The sequence below is a fragment of the Python bivittatus genome, unplaced genomic scaffold (assembly GCF_059951505.1).
Source record: "Python bivittatus isolate LINGU-HERP-01145 unplaced genomic scaffold, Pbiv_v1 ctg000090_np1212, whole genome shotgun sequence".
Lineage (NCBI taxonomy): Eukaryota > Metazoa > Chordata > Lepidosauria > Squamata > Pythonidae > Python > Python bivittatus.
The window spans coordinates 3,957,078-3,979,269 of record NW_028277046.1 but is presented as its reverse complement, the minus strand read 5'-3'; the positions used below and the strand labels follow the sequence as shown (position 1 = coordinate 3,979,269).

Genomic DNA, 22,192 nt, shown 5'->3' with positions numbered 1-22,192 from the left:
CCTGCCTTTTAATGGACCTTGGGAAGTGTGGAAACTGTTTAGAGAGCATTGCTCCTGCACGCAGATGGAGCGTGACAGATGTTGCCCAAGCATTGCCATGGCTGAACTGTGGGTCCTCCATACTTCCTCCCCATGTATATGTGTGTGTGGAATGGTTTTTCCATCGTTTCTATAAAAATTCATGCGCAAAGGCCTTGAAGTTTGAACCAGCCACTTAGTGTCACAGAGACTTTCTGCATGGAAGGATCCTGCTGCTTTTGATCATAGATTTCCTTTAAAGGAAAAGGAAGGATTTACCATTATCTTACTCCTTTTAGAAGAGTATTCATAAGCTCATATGTCACACTGTGAGAAAGAATAGTTAAACAAATAGATGTCTCTGTTTGAACTTGGAACAAAATGAGCAGCAAGTTAGAGCCAATTGGCCAATAAGCTGCTTGAGAATAGGTACAGAGCCACCTAAAGAAGTTAAGCTGGCACCATCCAGTGACCTGCAGCAGCCTAGTGCAAGAAGCAGGTATTCCTACCTTTTACATGTTTCAGATCTGTACCTGCATCAGCTTTCAAAACTGCCCAAGTCCAGTTGTTCTGCCAGAGAGAAGTTGACAGTGGTGACTGGAAATTTGAGAAGCTGTGGTTCGAACACTCCTTGAGAGCACCAGGTTGGGGAAGTTACTTTAGCAGTTGCCTCTCATGCTTGATGGAAAATCTCATCCATGATCCCATTGTGGTGCACTGGAGGTTGGACTGTGCTGCACTTCCTCACTTCCTTCTCAAAAAGTATTCCGTTCTTGGGGAGAACTTGGCATCATCTTAGGATTCAGTCAATAATCTCTCACTGAAAATACTGATAGTTTTGCCCCCAGAAGTGTGGAGGCAGAGGAAACACCGGCTTCATCTGTAGGCAAGTATCCAGGAGGTGTGCTGATTGAAGATGACTTTTCAGTCCCATCTCACAGGCTGGCCAAGGAGTTTAATCTTTTTTAAATTGGTCTGTCTATCTCCATTGTAGGACCGTTCCCATCTTCTTAGAGAACTATATACTGTCTAATAAGCACAGTTCTTCATCTGTCTTCTATGTAGCAAGTCTCAGGGAGTCATTTATGGCAGTGTTTCTCAACCTCAGCAACTTTAAGTTGCATGGACTTCCCCAGTGCTGGCTGGGGAATTCTGGGAGTTGAAGTCCACGCATCTTAAAGTTGCTGAGACTGAGAAACACTGGTTTATGGGAACTGCTGATTAAAGAGAGGAATATGGGCAAAATCAAGCAGCCTGTGGAGGTGAATTCTGACCAAGGGTTTTGATTTTGATTGGTCATTCAGACATACTAACGGAGCCCAGTACTACCTATGCCAGTCTTCCCCTTAGTCCCACCTTGGGACTACCATATGCGTTATCCTTTATTTGGGGCTGACGGGAACTGTAATTTAGAACATCTAGAGAGTGTCCATCTTGTTTGCAGCATACACTTCATGGTTTGCCATAGTTTGATATGGTCGTCATTAGAATGAGCAGCAGTGGCTAGGCCCAGGAATCAAACCTGGGTGATGTTTTTAGCACATCTGAAAAGAATGCTCCCTGCACTGGAAGGCCTTCTCTGGCTGGCTGCATCTCTCTCGAAGATGTGGAACAACACTGCTGGCTTTGGGTTTGATGGTTTTGTTTTGGATGACAGGAGACTGAACAAGGATGTATGCGCACACGCAGTGTATTTTGACAGAGGTTACATACATTTTGGCTACCCTTCTCTGCAAGCTGTCTGTTCCTTTTGTCTTCTGTGAGTTAGCAAAGGTTGCTCTCTTTCTTGCCTGAAAGTTAGCGTAGGTGTTTTGATCATTTGGAGCCGTCTTCTGTTTTATGCAAGAGGAAAAAGCAGGGATTTATTCACCCCTCCCCAAGTGGCCACATCTACCTTATAGTATTGAGACAGCTAGGAATGGAAGGCACTCCCCTCTGCTAGCCTAGGAGGAAGAAGAGGAGAAGACCTCTGTGATGGCCCACACCAAGCTATCAAGCACTTCTCTTTTTCTGGACTTATTTTGACATTGTGAACCAGGCCATTATACCACTCCTTTTAAAATCCTGGCTTAGAGCACTCTGCAGAACCAGCACTTGTCTCATGCAGCCTTTCCCAACTCAGAGGTCCATTCTGGAGTTGTAGCCCAGAAGATCCAGACTTAGCTTCTTCTGAAATGCTGTGTTGTTAACAGCTGGCTCAGGTTTCGACGAGTCCCTTGATGAGATAATACTGTTTAGGTCTGTGTACTTTCTTCCACAAGGGTCCCAAGACCTGACCCAGGGCAGGAACTGACCAAACCCAACTTTGCTTAGCTTTAGCAAGGTTGTTTTGGAAACCTTCATCTTACGTTTCTAGATGTGACCATCAGTATTTTGGGTTGTAACTGATGCTCTCTGTGTGTAATTGGGAAACACAGTCTAGCTGGGCAGTGATATTACTGTCACTAGTCCCTCTCCAGGCCTTTTGCTGGTGTAACAAATAAAGATTTTGTCTAATCCTGACGATAAATCCTGCCATCTGCTCAACTGGGACAGAGAGAGGAAGGAAGCAAAGGCAGCGGCTTCCCTTGGCCAGCCGTCTCCGGAAGGATGGACATTGTTGCCTAGAAGGGAAAACTGGTTTCTCTCTGATATTTGCACAAGGAGTCTGATGAAATGAATTCCAAAAAGCTGTCCAGCCCAGTCACATCTCCAATTAGTCACCGCCGCTCACATTGCATGCCTTGTTAGAGCCATTTGATGAGGATTAAACCAGCAGAAGGGAGCCTGCTCCCTTGTGAGTTCCACGGACTGCCGCTTTGCAACCGCCACTCCAGCGCTTGTGTCGTGCGGCTCATCAGAAGGATCTCCAATTATGGCGCGGTTGCCTGGTGGCGGCACATGTGCTTCCTTGCACGTTGCGGGTCCCTGGCTTCCCGTTGCTTGCCGTGTGTCCGGGTTCTAGCGGCTTTTCTCCTCGTCCCACTGTCGTGGCTAAAGCATCATTTTCTGGGAGGGCCACTTGGAAGAGGCTGCGGCAGGGCGTTAGCCAGCATCAGTCATCACGCCACGCCTTTAAGCAGGTCGGTTGCAAATCAGGCAGGAATTTGTGGCATTCAAGTGGTCTGACAAGGAAGGGGGTAGTAGATAACCCCATCGCAAAATCTCAGGGGGCTTTGGGTTTCTCTTATTCGTAAGATTTTTTGTGGAGAAGAAGCAAGTTGGCTTTGCAGAGCTGGAATAGGTGCAGATGTTGTACGTATCTGACATTCTCACCTCCGTTTTCTTGCACTCGGCCACCAACCCTCTTGTGATGTGGAGTGCTAGAAATCAAAACAGGGAGCTATATTAGTCTTTGAGCTTAATGCAAATGCCTGAGCACAGGAAATACTATTCTGGGGCCTTCTGCTTCGCTTGTCTCAGAATTCCTATTCCTATCCTTGCCGGTGGTGTAAGGATTTCGTAACAGCACCAAGATCCTCACTTTCCTCTCTTCACTTGCACCTGACCTTGTGATATGTAGCTTGTAGCTAAGAATAATTGTGGGCAAGTGACAATGTCAATCCTAAGGGTATACTTGAAGAAGTGACTAATGCACAGTATGCGTTCTCCCATTGGTCTCCAGTATTTCAGCACGCACAAATGCACACTTGTGCAAAGCAGCCTGGGAAGTTCTGTGCAGCCTAAAAGTCACTTTCGTAATTGACTATAGGGAGGTATTATTCCTTGATCAATGTGTGCCTTATGAAGTTTGACTTGCAGCCTCTGATTTCTCAGAATGTATCCACCCTGACTTAAAACATACCTCTGACAAGCCCCAGGGTCACTGCTGTTTTTGTATGTATTGCTGGTCATGTTGGCTCAGTTTGTCTTCTGCCCCAATTTCTGCAAACTTTAGAACCATCCTCTCCAGATGGGTGGACTTGAATTCCCAGAATTCCCTAGCCAGCATTGCCACCGCTGAGAATTCTGGGAGTTGAAATCCACAATCAGGAGGGTATCTTCAGGTAGTGCGGTATGAGTGTTGGATTTACTCCACAGAGATTCAGGGTGAAGTCCACACTTAGCCATCAACACTCCCTGTGTGAGTTTGGGCCAGTCCTTGTCTCTCTGTTCAACCTACCTTCCAAGGTGGTTGTTGTAGGGAAAAATTGTAGGAGGGGTGTACGCTGCCTTCAGCTCCTAGAGGAAAAGCAGTATATAAATCAAAGAAATAAATATTACTAACATTTTCATTGTCCCTATCTTTCCGGGATGCTCCAATCTGGACAACGCAGGCTGTTCACAGGGCTTGGCAATTTTCTTTATTGTGTAGAACAGTGTTTTTTAAATTTGGCAACTTTAAGATGCGTGGACTTCAACTCCCAGAATTCCCCAGCCAGCCAGGGACTCCAGCAGGTTTGAGAGGACCCACAGAGCATTTCACTCATCCTGCTTACAAAAAGTCTCTAGTACCAGAGCAGTCTCCAATAGCGTAACCTCTTCGTCTGTGCGCAAGCGTAAGATCCTCTTATGTAGCTGCTTCAGGAAAAGGAAGAGAGCTGCAATAATTTCTTCCTGACTGTTTGCCTCATTCTGGAATACGGGTGTGTGAGAGAAGAGGAGAACCTTGAAAAAGGTCTGGTGTGATGACAGCAAAGTCAATTTATCATTTTGGAGGTTATCATTGTTGGGGGTAAAGTCAACCAGGTCTAAGAATTCATTACAGACTCCCCCCCCCCAGCTTTTTCCTTTTTAAAAAGAAGGTTATTAGGTTCTGAGAGGAACAGATTTCGATCTTCAGAGCCACTTAACTACCATCGCTGACCCTTTGATGCTGCAAATATATTGGTCTCTTGAAATTGTTGTTTCCATGATGACATAGCTCTCCTTTTTTCCCCAACACAGTTTTTACCACTAGCTTACCTATGTGTAGCTATGGCTTCATCTGCAATCTGTGTGTGTGTGTGTGTGTGTGTGTGTGTGTGTTTGTAATAGCTCAGCAGTAAAAGACTCTGCCTGAGTTTGCTCATCTTGCTAAGCCCTGGTTTGTTTTAGATGTAGTTTCCTAAACAAACCTGGGAGGCCTAGTTCGTGCATTAAATCGCAGCAGCATAGACCAAACTGGCTGGATTCCCACGGAGCCCAAAGTCAAACAAACCACATTATGACTTAATAGGACGCACTGAGCCCACCCCTCGCCTGCAAGAAGGCTCCAGATTCAGGGCCTGACACCTTCATTTTGAAAGGATCAGACGGAAGATCTGGATCTAAGATCCTGACGAGAGACGAGCGGTGCATTTCCTTCCAGCGAGGGTAGGCAGTAGTGGCTTAATGCTGGTATTGACCAGCCTCACAAGTGCCTGAAAAAAAATGGCTCTGCATGTATGGGGTGCTTGGATTCTAATTCTCTTAATAATCCTGTAAGACAGGCTGGCATTGATTTCCTTCTGCTGCAGATATAGGAGCTGAAGCTTGTTTAGGATCTAGTGCTTCGCCCCCCACCCACCCCCTTCTGTTGTTTCCTCATGTCTGTTTTAGATTACACGTGTCCTTTGTAAAGCACTGTACACATCGGTGGAAGTATATGAATAATGTCTTTTTGCCTGTCTTTGACCCCCTCTTTAAAAAAAAGGGGGGCTCTAGGATTGATTGCAAAGATTAAGAAGATGGTTCCAGCTTAGGGCAAGGTGAGACGGATTTGCAGCTGAGCCTCTTAGCCATATCACACCAAGCTCTGGTTAGTAAGGGCCTGTCCTCTCCGAGGATCTAGCACGCATCTCTGAGGAATGACAGAAACGTATGAGGTCTCTCTGGGTGCTGGAAAAGTCATTGCCTACAAAGCTCTGTTTTGAAAGCGAGGGGGACATTTGGCTTCACTGGGCAGCCTCGACATTCCCGCTGAAGACGTGCCCCACCCCTCAGAGCAGATCTGTGCCCCCAAGGTTGGGAGGGAAGCAGGGGCCAGGTTGAGCTTCGAACGGGGACAATAGGTGATGTCAATGAGACGGGGCAGTTCTCCCGTATGGCAACCTTTCCCTGGCCCTAATACAGGCCGTCCGATGGAGCTGTAGGACGGCAACGGTTTCTCTCCCCAGGAAGGGATGATTGCAGAACCCCCCTCTCTTTGTCTCCCCAGCTGTTTTTCTGTAGACATAAAAAAGTGTGTGGGAGATTGGTACATATTCTGCAAGTGCTCCATTTGAGCTCCACATTTGGATTGGAAGCAGAAAGATTAGTCACTCCAAGGGTGTCTGTTTTCCGGTGGCTTTTTTTTAAAAAAACAAGATTTTGTTCCTAGGAGTGCAGCGAAACAATGGTGTCTTCAGACTTTCCAGTGCGTTTCAGAAAACATTTGATGAAATCCAAGTTTCCTTTCAAATAGCTGTTGTCATAACAAGCTGGGGATGTGTGGACAGAGGGCTGCCCCACTGCATGGACTTGGGGGAGGCAGAGGTAGGACAACAGCCTTGCAGGGTAGATCAGCCATTGCGTACTGCCCATTAAGAACTCAGGAATATCAAATGTGCCTTTATATGCATAAATCCATCCTTCAGGGTCTATAGTCTGTCCCAGGACTGGTTTTATTGCTCACTTGAGCATGCAATGGATCGTAAGAATGTGAGATAAACGTGTATGTGTTTAGTTGCACCCTCATGCCACAAAATGCTACGATGTGGGGTACTCCTGTTTAGGGAACCCAGCAGCTATGCCTTTCCTCAGGATTTTGAGTTCTCCCTCACCTCTACTATTTCTGCTTCTTTCTCCCCCATCCCCAGTGCTCAGGGTTCTACCCCCCTTGTATTTAGAGGCTTCCCCTTCCGATGGTCTCCCCTTAAGACCTTGTGATTTTGGAAAACCATGGGGCTCACCCAGTCCTGCCATTACCTCCTGACTGTATCTGGGTGGTGCTGTTTTGGCTGCCTAAATGAGGGTGTGCTGACAGTTTGAACGGCAGTAATAAACAGAATTTATATACAAATTTGCAGGTTGCGAAAGGCATTGTTGGTTAATATTAGCTTTCTCTTTGTTCTCTTCTTTTCAAGAACCTTTTTAAAACACTGGGGTTGCTGGAGTGGTCCAATTTTTCCTGGAGTTGAGTGGGAAATTCAGAAGACTGAAGCCCAGGCTGACTGTCTACCTTTCACGGAGGCCGAGCCGTGAGAGGACGGAAGAAGGCACCTGGCGAATCATGACAGCAGACAAAGAGAAGGACAAAGAGAAAGAGAAGGACCGGGACCGGGACAAACGGGACAAGGCGAGGGAGAGCGAGAATTCGCGGCCTCGGCGGAGCTGCACCCTGGAAGGCGGGGCCAAGAACTACGCCGAGAGCGACCACAGCGAAGACGAGGACAATGACAACAATAGCGCCACCACGGAGGAGTCCGCCAAGAAGAACAAGAAGAAGCCCCCCAAGAAGAAGTCGCGCTACGAGAGGACGGACAACGGGGAGATCACCTCTTTCATCACGGAGGATGACGTCATCTACCGGCCTGGAGGTGAGAGAGAGAGAGAGAGAGAGAGATCCCTCTTTGGCTCTTATATCACACTCTGTGTGTGTGTGTGTGTGTGTGTGTGTGTGTGTGTGTTCGTTCCTGAGCCAAGGGGCTTTTGATTTTCTTTTTTCACTCCTATTTGGTGAGGAAGGGAAGGAAACAGTACACTCCCATTTCAGCGATCCATGCGCTTAGGTCTTAATTGAGTAGGCTGTATCCAAGGTGATAAGGTTGGGGGTTCAGAAATCTCCCTAGGAAAGATGAGTTTTAGTTGAGGAACAGTAGGAAACCAAGGGAGGGGTGGCCCAGTGACCTTTCAGGCCAGGAAGCATCAGGGGAGAAACATTGTGGTTTCTTGAGGGAACAGGTGATCCTTGGGTAGTTGAGGGGTACCAGAGCTGGGCAAGAGAAAATTCCAAATAAGGTTGTGCTGGGTTATAAGATCAGAGAGAGAAGTCTGTGGAAGTTGGAAAGCTGAAGATGAGGTGCATGTACAAGATCCCTAGGGATCCCATCCCATCCTACGCTACCTAATTGCATTTTTGTAGGACAATTCCTACAATTCATGTTAACTGGGCTCAGACTGCAATAACCATCCTTGAGTGGCTTCATTAGAACCCAACAGTCTGCTTCTCAGGGCAGCCATGACCTCCTGGTGGAAGCTGCCTTGATTTTCTGATTATTTGTAGTGCTCTCACTTCACCAGGACAAGTGTATTTATTCCTGATTCTTCTGTCAAAAGAGTAAGCGTCTACATTTATGTCTATTCTGTTGTGAAATCATTGGCATGCTATATAGGTGCTGCTGGGAGAGGAGAGATGGATATGCTTTTCAGAAGGAGAGGGGAAAAAGCACCCATGGAAATAAATCACAGGAAACAATTTTTTTAATGTGTTGCGTTGACAGAATGCTTAAAACTTCACCAGCTTGGAGATGCAAGTAGACCTTTGTAGCTTTTTTAGGCTAGCATTCTGGACTTTACCTGGAGGTAGGCTAACCCTAATGGTGGTAGGTCTCTTAATGGTGGCTACAAGATTAGGGTGGGCCACAAGCTGGAATCACCACCAACACTGCTGGCTGCTGCTAATAAAGGGGCACCAAATCCATGAAACTCACTCTGAGGACAAGTTCACCAGGCCAGAACATTACCTTCTTTTGAATAAAATTTGGCTTTTTCCAGGAAACGTCAGGTTGACATTTAATAGCATTGTCAGAGTAATAGGCCGAATGTTTCCTGGGAACTGCCCTCTTTAGAAGTGCGGCTGTATATTTTGCATTTGTCATTTGCTGTTTTCTTATTTGCTAGCTGCTTTGGGTTTAGTTTTGATAAAGAAACAGATACAAAAAGTTCTTGGCTGACGCAGGCAACCAAGCGTGTGGCTGTTTACATGCCTCAGTACATACATATCAATCTGGCTATTCCCTTCTGGGACAAGCAGCATCACGCGAAGAGCAAAAGAGTAAGACGTAGTAAGCAGAAGAAATTGGAAGCTAGGGGTAAGAAAAAAGAAAAGGAAATCTGACTAAACTGAATGCGTGCCAATGCCATTCTTTATCTTTCCCTGTGTCTTTGCTTCCATCACATCCATTCACCAATTCATACAAGCCTTGTTGAGCAGTACATCCTCAGGGATTTTCACGGAAGAGTTACTTTAGGCCAGTGTTGTCCAAACTTGGCCACTTTAAGATGAGTGGACTTCAATTCCCAGAGTTCCCCAGCCAGCATGGTTGGGGAACTCTGGGAATTGAAGTCCACTCATCTTAAAGTGGCCAAGTTTGGACAACACTGCTTTAGGCTATTGAGTCCAGTCCCTAAAGCATTCCTGGGATGGCTCTCCACCTCTGTAGGAACTCACAGCCTCCAAAAGAGCTTTAACCTGAACCTGAATTGGTCAGGACACCTGGAGTTGGTTCACATGTGCACTGGTAACCCTGGGCTACTGTACATTTGATGAATGGTGGCCTGTAATGACAATGGGACATATCAATGCAGTCGGATTGTTGGTTGGCCCATTCATATATTGAAAGCATCAAGGGAAGAGACTCCACACCAGCTCTGAATCCTGATCTCTTTTAACTCTGGTGCTGACGGAGACCTTCAGATCCACTCTCCTAACCGTGGTTAAGCCTTCCTTGCCATTTCTTTGGTGGCCATTAATGGGAAAGTATGCAGTGATGAGTAACATGGGGAGAGCTTTTCTTGTGTGTAAAGGTTTCTGATCGCCACCAGCCCAAGAAGCCAAGTTTTAACAAATAAAGTCAAATGAAGCAGACTACATTTGTTGGCGAGAGAAGGGAACAGACTGTTGCTTACCCCCTTGTCTGTGCTCCTGGGGAGAACGCTTTGCAGAGGTTAGTCCTGGAAAAGGGTGTGCTTCTTGAGGTCAGGATCTCTGGGAGAACTCTTGCCAAGTATGAAAAGAAGCTGTTTGTGCTCTCAGCAGCCTGTCGATCAAGTTCTGATTGACTGGGGAGCGTTCGTGTTTGTTGGCTTTGAGGAAGCTGACCTCCACTCAGAACGGAAGAGAAAATAGCTGGGCTGCAATCATAGCCTGTGTTCTCGGAGGGGGAATAGCTTGCATTGCAGATTGACAGGTGCCTGAAGCAAGCCAGAAGTTCTTCCCATGCTCTTCTGCAGTTGCTTTCATAGAGCTACCAAACTCAGATCTTGTCTCTCCTTCACAGCTTTGTTGCAGTACTCGGTAATGTTGTCTAACTTCACAATAGCCTACCGATGTCCCCATTTTTCTCCCTCTCTTGTTTATTTTAAACTTTGTTAACCACTTTTACTTGCTTGAATAGAAAGACAGGCCATTAACTGGATGGATGAATAATGACTTGACTAAGACCTTGCTGCATGTGGCAGAGGAGTTTGTGCGGTGCTCTTTGATCATATAGTCACGTGGATCTCGCAAGTGTATCTCTGAATAGCTCTGCTAGAAAACTACTACTTTGACGGTCATGGCTAAGGGGTTGTAATTCCCTCACTTGAAGGCTAAAGCGGCAGTCCTTGATTCTACTTTGACCGTAGCGTTCTCATTGCAATGTAGGAATGGTATTACTGATCTAGTTTATGAGTCTGTAAAGATTACAGGCTAGATAGAAGCCATTTATTCCTTTTGAATTTCCCTGATGCAGTTTCTTTCTCTTGGCCCTTCCTCATCCACCCTTCTCTCCTAGTCGCTCTGGGACAAATCTGGAACCTTGATCAGTTGGAGGGTTGGAAGGAGGGTTGAGAAGGGAACAGGCCAGAGTAGCTTTGCCTGTCTGGCTTCTTGCTGGGGCTGGGTGTCCTGATGGTGTATGAAAATTCTCTGGCTTCCACGTTTGGCTGCCTTAATGATGAGTGTCTGTGAAATCCTTTGAATGTGCCCAAGGACTAGATAAAAACTTGACATCTATGTTTCAATGCATTCATGGGAATATATCTTGTATCTAGTTCATATCCTTCCTTATTTGTAAAGCATTAAAAATGTAGTACATTGCTCAGGTCACTTGAATCACCACCTCCAGTGGAAAGAGACCATCATAATTGGGAGAGTAGCTGTGCTACAGGCTATTAGACATCTGTTGCTTGTAATTCCATCCTAGGTGGAAGGTGGCCTCTGCTTAATAATCCATTGCTCCATCTCTTTCCTTGCCCCTCCTACTCTGAATCAGCTTTGGTGCTCCTTCCAAGGACAACCACCTTATGATGGTTCAGAAATTGCTGGACAAGTTGTGTAGGTATGGCTGTGCAAAGCCAAATGGGGTCAGTATGCTGCTACAGATGTCTACACCAACCTCAAGATGAGTTAAGGTTCCCCTCCCAACAGCTCTAGCCAACAACATCCTGGCTGGGAGTGATGGGAGTTGGAATCAGGCACATCTGGATGCATCAAGTTGGGAAAGCTGTGCTAGAGGAGACCTGGCTTCTGAGATTTGTCTCTCTTGCTTCACGGAATCCAAGGAGAAGCAAGACCACCCTACCGGTATAGCAGCTAATATGTGGCCAGAAGTCATAAGTTTTGGTACCCCTGCTAAGCTTCTGGCCCCAACAATACTTGATGATGTGCAAACCCTTGATGTGTAGATAAACCCTCTGTTAAAACCAATTCAGATTCTGGGATGCTCATTTTTGGTCTACAAAGACAGATCTTTCCTTTTAACACATAATCGAGTACTTCAAATCAAACTTTAGGTTGATCTCTAGCACCAGCTTAATGTTCAGACAGTCAGGTTGTTGAAAGTCTCCTGCCTTGAGATGCTTCCAAGATGTGTGAGGGGCCCAGCCGAGGAGAAGAAGCAGCGTGGTTTACCACTGGTGGCAAATGGGGCGATGGACTGACTTGTGACTTTGGGCCACCTGTCTCGGCCCTTTATCAGGCCTTCTTTCCAAAGTGTTTAGGAATTTCTTTGCCATCTGCACCTCACAGTGGATGCATGGAGGCTGTGAGGCGTGCTGTGCAGGATTCTTACACATAAGAAGGTCTGAGCTCTGTTTTATCTGTGGAGTGTGCAAGTGGGTGGCTTTCAAAAAATAAAATGAAGAGCTACGGAAGAAATAACATCACCCTTCTTTGGCCACCACGGCTGTTTTCCTCCTCCTCTTTGGGTACGTTAAATTTCAGAGCTCTCCTCTTCTCCTGCTTCATCTTTCAGGCCTCACCTGCAGAGGTATGGAGGTGTGTCCTGAACCATGAGAACAGCCACACAAGAAGTCTTGTGGTCCAGGAGAGGATTCTCAAAGCAGAATTTGGCTCTTGGCTTTCCTGTTTTGCTAGCCATAATGACGGCTTGGCTGACATCCCTGCTCCTCATGAGCTCTGTCGTGGGAAAAAGGCACTCCGGCCACAAGGCCTGCCTCTTTTAGAATGGAGCATTTCAGAGCGCTTTTCGCTCAGCACCCGCAGCTCCCGGGTTACTCCCTAGCCTTAGCCCTAACCCTCATCCTATTCCTGTTTTTTGTTGTTTGTTTGTTTGAGCTTGGCACGCCTCTCCCCTCTTTTTATCAGAATAGCTCAGAACGAATATTGATTTACGACACCATGGAAGAGGCTGTTAAAATGGCTTCCCTTGCCAGTTGGGTGATCTTGCAACACAGTGAAGCCTTGAGGCTGCCTGATGTGCCTTTTAAGTCTGGCAAGGTTTGAGAAGGCTGCCCCCGTGCTCAGGAATCCAGGTCTCTGCTCCTAATGGTGGAGACACCCACAGGGAGGACCCCCTTTTTCTCCCACAGCACGTCAGGACAGGGTTGCATCTAGTCCCCAGAAATGGATCCCCCATTTTTCCCCCTCCTACCTGCAGATCTTTATTCTCCAGGTCAGCCAAAATGCTGTTGCTCAGCGAGAGGGATGTGGCCGCTCACTTGCCTAGAGACCTTGTCCACAAGCCCGTCTAAAGGGCACCACTTTGCCCATCTAGCTGCTTTGACTCCGAGCAGCAGTTGCAATAAACACACACACACACACAGACACTAGGAGATAATTGTATATTGGACATTGGATTGTTCCATCTCTCTGCTAACTTTGGTATCTTGATGACTGCCTTGTTTTCTAGACATCATTTTTAACTTGGAAAATAGCATCCCGGGGAGGGGGCGTTCAGTGGGATTCGTCTCTCTGCCTTTGCTGAATATACATATGTGCTTGCCTGGCTGCTTAACGAAATTTAGCTCCTCGCACGCCGTGTCCTTTGCTTGCCCTTGTTTTGGATTCAGCTGATGGTTGATAAATCAAATAAATCCAGAGGACTTGCCTCCTCCTCATCCAGGTACTTATATGCCTGTCTGCCTAACTGCTCATCTCAGTGTTTTCTCACAGTGACTGAGGGCCCCTGCTTCCCCCGCCAGCCTGTGCTTGAGGAAACCGGCTAATTTCCCCCCCCCCCGAGACTTTTGACCCCACATCATCGGAGTGGCCTTATGACTTTCAGCTGTACCATATTCATAAAGCCGAATCCAGGGATGGGTCGTCTTCCTTGTAAACTCCAGCCTCGTGTCCTATTCAGGCATAGGGAAGAGAACGTAAGGACGCATCAGCAGAGTGCTGTTAAAGGCAACGGGTCACCCTCCAGTTTATGAGGCTTAATTCCTAATGTCGGATTGCGTATTGCGGAGGAAGACAGGAGAGCCTCTTGGTGCCCTTTACTCAACTCACTGGATTGAGGAAGACAGATTTGGCCCCTCTCTGGTCTCTGGGAACTCAAAAGTAGGACACTCTCATTTTTGGTGTGATGATCCAGAGCCATTTAAAAGGATCTATCAGGATTAAAATGATTTAATCCTTGAGCGTTGTGGCAGAAAGACAAATAGGAATAAAAGCTAGGCCGCAAAAGCGGGCAGAATGTTAGCTTTGGCAAACAAGAATATAGGGAGAGCTCCACCCCGCTGTGATAATGTTTTAAGAGTTTATTTAACTCTGGATTATTTAATTACCAAAAGATTACCTTTCCTGGATTTCAACCCCTTTCCTTCTCCAACTCAAAAGGTCTCTGCTTGTTGAAACGGTCACCCTGCCCTCATCCGCCTGTAGCTGCTTGCAGGTCGACTCTGTCAGCCTCGGTGGGAAGGAGGCAAATTCCGAGCACCGACTTTTGTGCCAAAGGTGTGGGCACCTTGCTGCATCGGGAAGGGTGTCACGATGCCATTGTCTGCCAGTGAGACAATGAGAATATCTGCTTCCAGTGAATGCATCAGTGTGCTAGTTTGTTGTGGGAGCGCTGTTACAGCAGCAGACCTGTGAATTTACAGTGGTCCAGTCAAAGCTTCTGTCTGGCAAAAAGCGTCCATTTCCCTTCTCCACCTTCCAAAGTTAGAGTGGATGCTAAGGGGAAGGAGCTGATCTCCTAGATCATCGAAGTCATAAGGGTAGAAATCTTCTCTCCAAGGAGATCCACTGACTGGGTTCACCCAGCGTGGTAAACCCAGGTTAACAGAACCCAATTGCTGTGCCTGCAGCTCCGATAATGTGCCATGCCCAGGTAAATAAACCCAGTGGTGACTTAACATGATGGCCTGGCTCACAGAATGTGCCACATTGATGAGCCACAGAGTAACTTCCTTCCTCCCAATTTTAGCCTGCTCTATCTAGCGTGCTGTGCAAACTGAGCCCCACCCCCCGGAAGGATCTCCCCTTCCAGGTAGAGGGGAATCCCATTGCTGACTCACCTGGTTTCAAGGTAGTGCTGGGGAAAGGGGGCTGAACAATCTCTGGATGTAATGAAGGGAAGGGAAGAAAACCACACTTGAGCGCCTCTAAAGGTTCCTTCCATATTTGAGTTTACCAGCCTTTCTTTTGTTTGTGTAGATGCCAGCTGTTAAGTGCTTTGTAGTCGGCTGGGTGCAACCCTCGTGCTGGCTTGCGAGGGGAGGGGGAACACTTAGCAGTTGCGGCACACGCATTTTCTCTCCCTTTCTCTTCAAGTGCTTATTTCTCGGGGAGAAAGGGTGGCGGCCCCATTACAGAAAGCAGGAAGGGTGTAATTTGAGCCTTTGTTCGGAAGCCTGATGGGTGCTCCGGCCCAAGACGATGGCGCTCTACGCAAAACAAGACGCCCGACCCGTCTTACGGCGTGCTGGGAAGGAGGTGATGTCTAAATGTAGCTTCTGCTGACTCCATAGGAAGGGAGCAGGCAGCCGGGTGGGAATTGCCAGCAGGTTACACAGCCTGGCTCTTTCAGCATTCGCAGCTGGCCTGGGGGTGCTCTGGAGTGAGAAGAGTCGGCCAGGTTCTTCGACGCGTGGTTGCTTATTCCAGGTCTTTTGGGTGCTGAGCTTTTGTTCGTTCGGCCTTATGGCGGGAGGCAATTTGTTTCCGTGCACAGTTGCCATCTTCCTCGATTTGCCTCCGTGGCCAGCAGGTCGTGACTCTCGCCAGTCCCAACCAGTGTGACTGCTGGCCTAAGCGCCCAGAAATGCCCATGCAAAACGATAAGCCAGAGTTGGAGAGAATCCTGGTTTGTTTTTCATGCCTGTGCACACTGGTCCTTGCTACTGTGCCTGACTACTGCGGGAAGGAAGCACCGATCACAGGAACGTCCCAGGAATTAAAAGCTCAACATTGTCCCTTAAAGTACCTCCTGCTTCTTTCACAATTCCTGTCCACAAAGGGGGGTGGGGGTGGCGAAGGGGGACAAATATTACCAGTGTAGCACACACTTATTCGGAAGCAGTAAGCTTAGATTCCCAGCATTCTGGCCAACTGTTTTCTTTCCTCTTGCGCCTCCCTTTTCCTAGTCAGAATCGGTAGCATCCTCCATCACAGATCCCAGTGTAGTTGGATTTAATAGCAGGGCCTTCCAGAGACAGGTTCCCCCACCTTGTAAGGGAGGCGCTGCTTCCTTCTACTCTGACTTGCCCTAGAGAATCTCCATTTGTTGGGTCATACTTAATTAGTGCAAATAAATAAATGCTTGCCTTTGAAAAAAAAAAAAAATCGGAAACGGGAGGCAGCGGGGGCTGCTAAATATTTGGCCAAAATGGGCCATTTCCTGTTGATTTCCTGCACCCTTTCTTTATTTGTAGAGAAACAGCCTTTTTGTCCGTGGCCCTCCACTCCTCCTCGTCTCCAAGCAAGGGGTGGGTTCTTTGAAGCTTGTCTCCTATCACCCACCCCTCTTGAGGCAAGTATTTCTGCCAAAGCGTGTTTAGGATTGGATGGGAAAGCTCAGAGAACAAAGGTGGCTGTAAGAGACTTTGTCCCCTGCCAAGCTCTGGGAGAGTAGCCGGGAGCATTGTTCTTTGGAGCCCCTTGCCCGCCCAGAAAAAGCTGTGTTCGGGAGCCCTGCCGTTGAGAAAGGCCCTTGACCCCCAATGGTGAAGCCAAGGGCTGAATCGCATTAGCTGGCGTGCCAAGTTGGGATTTGTTAGGGAAACCACTGAGATTCTTACATTAGACAGGCGAGAGATCCAAGATCAAGCATCGCTTCTTCCGAAGTGTACCAAACGTTGCAGCATTGCCTCCTGGCTGCCAGCTGGCCACCCAGCCACAACGCCCTCCGGCAAACTCTCTTTCTTTGACAAAACCTTGCCCTCGGAACATCCTCGGCCTCCCTGGGAAGCGTGGGAGATTTCCCTGCAAGGTTTTGGAACTTCTGCAAACCTTGAGACTCCCCCAAGTCTGCAGACATCCCCCACTTGCGTGCACGTGGGCTTATGTTGGCCGGAAAGTAACCCACCCTTGACCTCAGCAGCTTGCTGGCTGGGGAATTCTGGGAGTTGAAGTCCATGCACCTAAACATTGCTGAGATTGAAAAACACGGATCTAGTAGGTGTCAATAATTCCTGTCCCCAGCATCCCACCTCCGCTGCCCCATCTCCTGTCCTGCAGACAGGATGGGTAGAACAGCGTGGTTGTGGGGATGGGGCTGCGGTGCAGCATCAGCTTTGTAAATAAGTCTGCCAAAATTAATAGCCCATGACAGGTTTGACTCTCGCCTGCTGATCTACAGAAAGGCAGTGAATCATGAACTGGTCCTGTCAGTTGTCGTGTAGGGGGGCTAAAGATTGCCCCTTTCCCCTTGCCCAGAGCAGATGGGAACGCCTTGTTGCCGGAGGGTGGAGGAGAGGCAGGGAAAGGCCTCGCCTGCTCTTTTGAGCCAAAGAGGGCAGAGATTGAACCTGGGGCAAAAGCAGAGGCGCCCTCCCCTTTTTGCAAGCCAGTAACCTGGCTTCAGAGCGGTTTCCTAACTCAGTTCCGCCGCTCATGCCAAGGCTCCCGAATATCTGGGCCTGGAACGCAAAGAGCCGGGCCTGTAGTTCCACTGTCCATCATGAGAACAGCTTCCCCTGGGAAGTCCAACTGGAGAAGGTGTGCCCTGGGTGTGCAAACCTTTACACCTCTCAGGACCAGAAAAGCAGGGGAAACCTGCTGACCTTGGCAGGGACCCACGTGCCAAGCCCCAGGAGTGTGTCTTGCTCCCCCTCCCCCTCCCCCTCATGTTTATGGCACATTCCTGCTTAAGCCTGTTTGTACCACAAGAACGAAAAAGGGTTATAATTTTGTCACCTCCATCCTCCTCTTGTTTGGCTTTTTTTTGAGTTGCATTGTTTCTAACCCTCCATTAAACAGCTTTTCGTGCCACTGCCTGGCGCCAGTCGGATTACCTGTGAACACAACAACAGAAGGCGTTTGGTTTGCTCTCTCTCTCTCTCTCTCTCTCTTTTTCTCATGTCTCTCCAGCACATTTGCATCCTGGCCGAGGAGAGCCAGATTTATTTTATTTTATTTACCCAGAGCCTAATTGGGCTGAGATCTCCTACGGTTAAGTTGAAATCCTCTGCCCTTTTGCTTAGCAAGCAAGCCCTTGAAATCTGAAGCTCGGGAGGTTTAGCTTCTGCTGGCTCAATTAATTGTTAAATGTTCCCTTTATAATAATTATACATTGATGCTTTTGCTTTGGTATTCGCCAAGGAGGTGGCTGAAACTCCCCCTTAACTCCCAGTCTGTTCTTCAGCGGTGCGTGCTCGTGTTTTTTTTTAAAGGCTGCTTTTGAAAACCCCCAAACGAAGAGAGCAAAGGGAAGAGATTTGGTGAGGCTTCTTTTGTTTTTTACACAGTCTGATGGTATTTGGATTGGAGGACATGAGTGAAATTGAAAGGCAAGGCTTTGGCTTTCGGCCTGCGAGCGATGGGCTTGTGTTTGACATTGGCCCGTGTGTTTGCCTTGCTTCCATATATTGCCTTCTATTTGTTCTGACAGCTTCACCAGCTGAGAGAAGCAAGTGTGCCAGAATTAGAGAGAGAGAAAGAGAAAGACTCGAGGAAAAAAAAAAAAAAATTAAACAGCGAAGGCCCTGCTGACAAAGAATTAGCCATTCAGCCTGAATCAATACATGAATGGCAACCAGCGCCTGTCTCAATTCTGTGCCATTCTCCCATTTGCTGAGCAGACTTGTTTGTCTGGGGACAGGGGAGGTTATTGGGGTCCTATAGCCGGCTCTTCTCCTTGATGGCTTGTAGATGTAGATGCAGGGGTCTCAGAGGGTGGTGGGACTCATGGGCCACCAGATTTCTATTCTAAGTACAGAGGTGCCCCTCTTCCTCCTTGAATAGCCAGAGATTCTGGCTGTTGAGATCCTATTACACTTCAGGGAGCTCGATGTGTTTTTAAATGGTTGCATCCCTTACTTAACCTATCAGAAAGTCCCCCCAGTTTGGGCCCACCCCAGCTTGAATGGGAAAAAAGCCAGAGATTGCGACCTAGATCTCCTACAAGCCAAATGTTCCACTTTATACCCCTCGTTCAGGCATTTTGGTTGGATAAGGCACAATTGGGCGGGTTCATTGTTGACATGAACTCCAAATGCAGTTGTCGCATTTTAGCATAGCAACCGTTGCGTTTTAAGAATTGTGGTATCTGGCTTCTCCGCTTGATCTGGGAATCCGCCCGTCAGGTCCTGTGCAGCTCACCAAGGTTGAACAAGATTTGTGAACCAGGGCAGGGGTGTCGATGAAGTCTAACCCCAAAAATTAAAAAAGCACTATTGAGCCCCAAATTAGACTGCCTGATATTGAGCACACGTTGAGAAAAGCCTACTTTGAATGAAGGGGAAACTGTGGATGGTTCATTATTAGTTTACTGATCATAGCCATATGCTGCCCGCTCGCACTGGGCCCAAAGTGGCTGGCGTCAGCACCCCTCTAGCAGCGGTGTCACTTCTGGTGGAGAGGACATATTGAATTTGGAGTGCCTGTGTTCATTTTTGGATCTGGCGTGATTGATTGATTATGTGCCATCCAGTTGATATTGGTGACCACATAGATTTTCTCCAGGAGGATCTGTCCCCAACCTGGCCCTTCAAGCCTTGTACACCCATTACTGCTATAACTGAGTCCATCCATCTTGCTGCTGGTCATCCCCTTCTTCTCTCTCTTTCCATTTGGATCTGATAGCCCTGCTTCATACAAGAAGAGGGATCAGACCCTGGTTCTCTCGGCCCAGGAGTTTCCTACCAGGTCAGACCCATGGCCAGTTCTCTGGGTGCAGTTTAGCACAGTGATCCAGGGCTGCCCCAGCATTCTCTCCCAGCCCAATCTGGAAGGCCCTGGGGATTGAACCAGGGGCTCTCTCCATGGGAGACAGCATTTCAGTGCTCAGCCAGAGCATTTCTGGAGCATTGCCTGTACAGCTGAAATCAAATGCTTGGTTTTGTCTTGAGAAAAAATGCCGCTAGGTTGCATGCTGGGTTCCCCGGCGCATGGCAAGTGCATTGCTTTCGGAGTAGGGAACGCATATCCATCTGCTTCGCTTCCAGGCTACATTTTCAGCTCTTGCATGGAATGCTGCGAGTGGAAAGCACGGAAATGCGAGGGCTGTGTTCTTTGTCAGCCTGGGCTGCTCCTCCTCAAGAGACACGGGCGCGCCCTTGGCTTTTGATCCTGGTAGCCAAGCAGTAGGAGGTGGCCTCTTGCTGCCAGCAAAAAGTGAGCATTACAAGGTGAAAATCTCTGCCTCTGCTCTCTTCTCCACCCCCTTAGCATTAATGTGGCAGGCGTTGTTCTGGCTTTTAAAATATGGAGCAGCTGTTAATGCCTGACAGATGGTGCCGCTCTTAAAGACTGATAAATGGAGGTTGAGCCTTGAAACCATCTCTTTCAACTTTCTGAAAATCGGCATGTATCTTTTTCATGAAACAAAAAAGCAAAATCCTGGGAAAAGCGTCCAGTTTGTGCAGGGGAGAACCATCTGTAGTGTTAATCTAGAAAGCTTTGCTTGGCTGCATTGTGTGTGTGCGTGTGTGAGAGAGAGAAAGAGAGAAAGAGAAAGAGAAAGAGTGAGTGCCCTCCATATTTCTTTCGTTGGTTTTTAGGGAATTGTGTTTGTGTTGAAGTATAGAATTTGAGGAGACGCGTTGCGAATGTCATTCTTCTACTCACTGTTATGAGAAACAGCTACTTCTGGTGGAGTTTCTTGACCCAAGAGAGAAGACGACACCTTGAGAACCTCCTCTGACAATCCTCAGAGAAGTGGAAGCTGTTGGAGTCCTGTCCCTTCCATTATCTCTGTAAATACCCAACAGCAGGATCGTCCTCTGAAGCTTCACCAGGTTGTTGCAGATCAGTACATTGTTCTGTCAAGATTCTTTGGCGCCAGTATCGAACTGACATTTCTACGGAGAAATTCATCTATGGGGCTGTGAAGCAGGATCCTGATGCCCAAGACCCCTGATGCTGGAGTTTTGCCAGTTGCTTTGGGGAATTTGCTCTGCAGCACAGAACGGTTCTTGACAAACTTTCACAAAGGTTGAACCCTGTTTTTGGAAACTCCAGAAGACAAGGTCTTTCCCGTCTCCTGCTGCAGGATACTTTAAGCTGGATTGAATGGGGGTCCATGCAAAGCACTGTTCCCCCATTGAGGCACCGGAAGCCCCAGATAGAGGCATGTAGCAGTAACACTTTTGATTGTTGTTCTCCCACAAACTGCTGCAACTCATTCTGTGTTACCCAACTGGAAGAGAGTAAGCTAATCTGGGCCAAGCCAGATTGGGGGAGGATAAATGATGTGGCTCATGTCTCTGAGGTGCACAGGGTCCTCCAGCATCTCCCAGCAGGATTGGGAAGAAGTCTCTCTGAAAACAGAGGGCCCCCGATGTTTAAAATGGATCAAGATGGAGCTGTCGTCTGACTCCGTCTAGGGCAGCTTCCTGTGGGCCAGAACAATACATAATGCAGAGACGCAGCAGATGGAAAGCTCTAGGGTTGGATGCCTTCAGCCTCTGATTTCTGCAGGAATGTCTTCTCAAGACCCACAGCAGCGTCCTCCCTTCGATCCAGGCTGGGTATAGATGCCACGAGAATCATGGCTTCGCTCTCAGGGCTTCCTCCCTCTCTGTGTCTTCATCCTAAAGAACACGCATCATGCCCTTGTCTAGACCGTCTCTCAGATCTTAGGATTCCTCTTGCTTTCGAGAAGGACACGACCAAGGGGTTGAGTGGTGGTGATGAAGAAGAATATAAGCCTCTTTCCCCCTTCCTTTTGTAGAATGCGTGTCAGAATCCATTTGTGGCTTAAATAGGAACCAGGGAAAAAAACACACAGGTGTCTAGTGTAAAAAGTGAAGTAGCTGCGGTGCCTTTTAGGCACAAATGCCTCGTTGAAAGACTGCGGGTCTTGATTGTAAAAACGCCGGGTTGATGGATGGTAAACGGCTAGGGCAGAGTTCCTCAACCTTGGGGACTTTAAGGCGGGTGGACTTCAACTCCCAGAATTCCCCAGCCAGCAACGCTGGCTGGGGAATTCTGGGAGTTGAAGTCCACCCGCCTTAAAGTCCCCAAGGTTGAGGAACCCTGGGCTAGGGGAAAGGATGCGCTCAGCTGTTGCAAGCAACTGTTTGAGGCCCAGCACACTTTTGGCAGGGCAGGAGAGGTACGGCTGGGACATCTTGCCGCCGCCTCCCTGTTTTTCTGGAGAGGCTTACGATGCAAACCGTAAGGAGCCATTTGGGTTGGTTTTGCCTTTCCCGTCTTCCTGATGGTTGTCATTTCCTGCGGGCCAAGCGGGTGGCAGGCAGAGGGGCTCGGTGAAGGCTGAGCCGGAAGGAGAACATGTAGCCATAAAACTGAAGAGGCGGGCAGGGGTCTTCGCTGCACTAGTAGGCGATGTGGAGGGCAAAGTAGCCCAGGGACCTAATTCGCCCCTCGTGTGGCTGGAGGGTTTTGCTTCCAGGTCAGCATCTGGCCAAGTGTCGCAACCCAGAAGGGTCATACCTGGGCTGAGGACTCAAAACCATGTTTTTGGTC

General features: G+C 48.0%; 1 protein-coding gene across 6 annotated transcripts in view; it reads left to right on the top strand.

Annotated features, from left to right (window-relative positions):
• Positions 1-22,192, top strand: part of RERE (arginine-glutamic acid dipeptide repeats) — a 208,151-nt gene that overhangs the window by 77,742 nt on the left and 108,217 nt on the right. For all 6 annotated transcript variants that reach the window (XM_088136769.1, XM_088136773.1, XM_088136771.1 and 3 more), the window contains exon 2: positions 7,023-7,475. In XM_088136769.1, coding sequence (XP_087992895.1) covers positions 7,169-7,475 — 307 coding nt within the window. In that variant the 5' untranslated portion in view covers positions 7,023-7,168. The remainder of the gene's footprint in view (positions 1-7,022; positions 7,476-22,192) is intronic.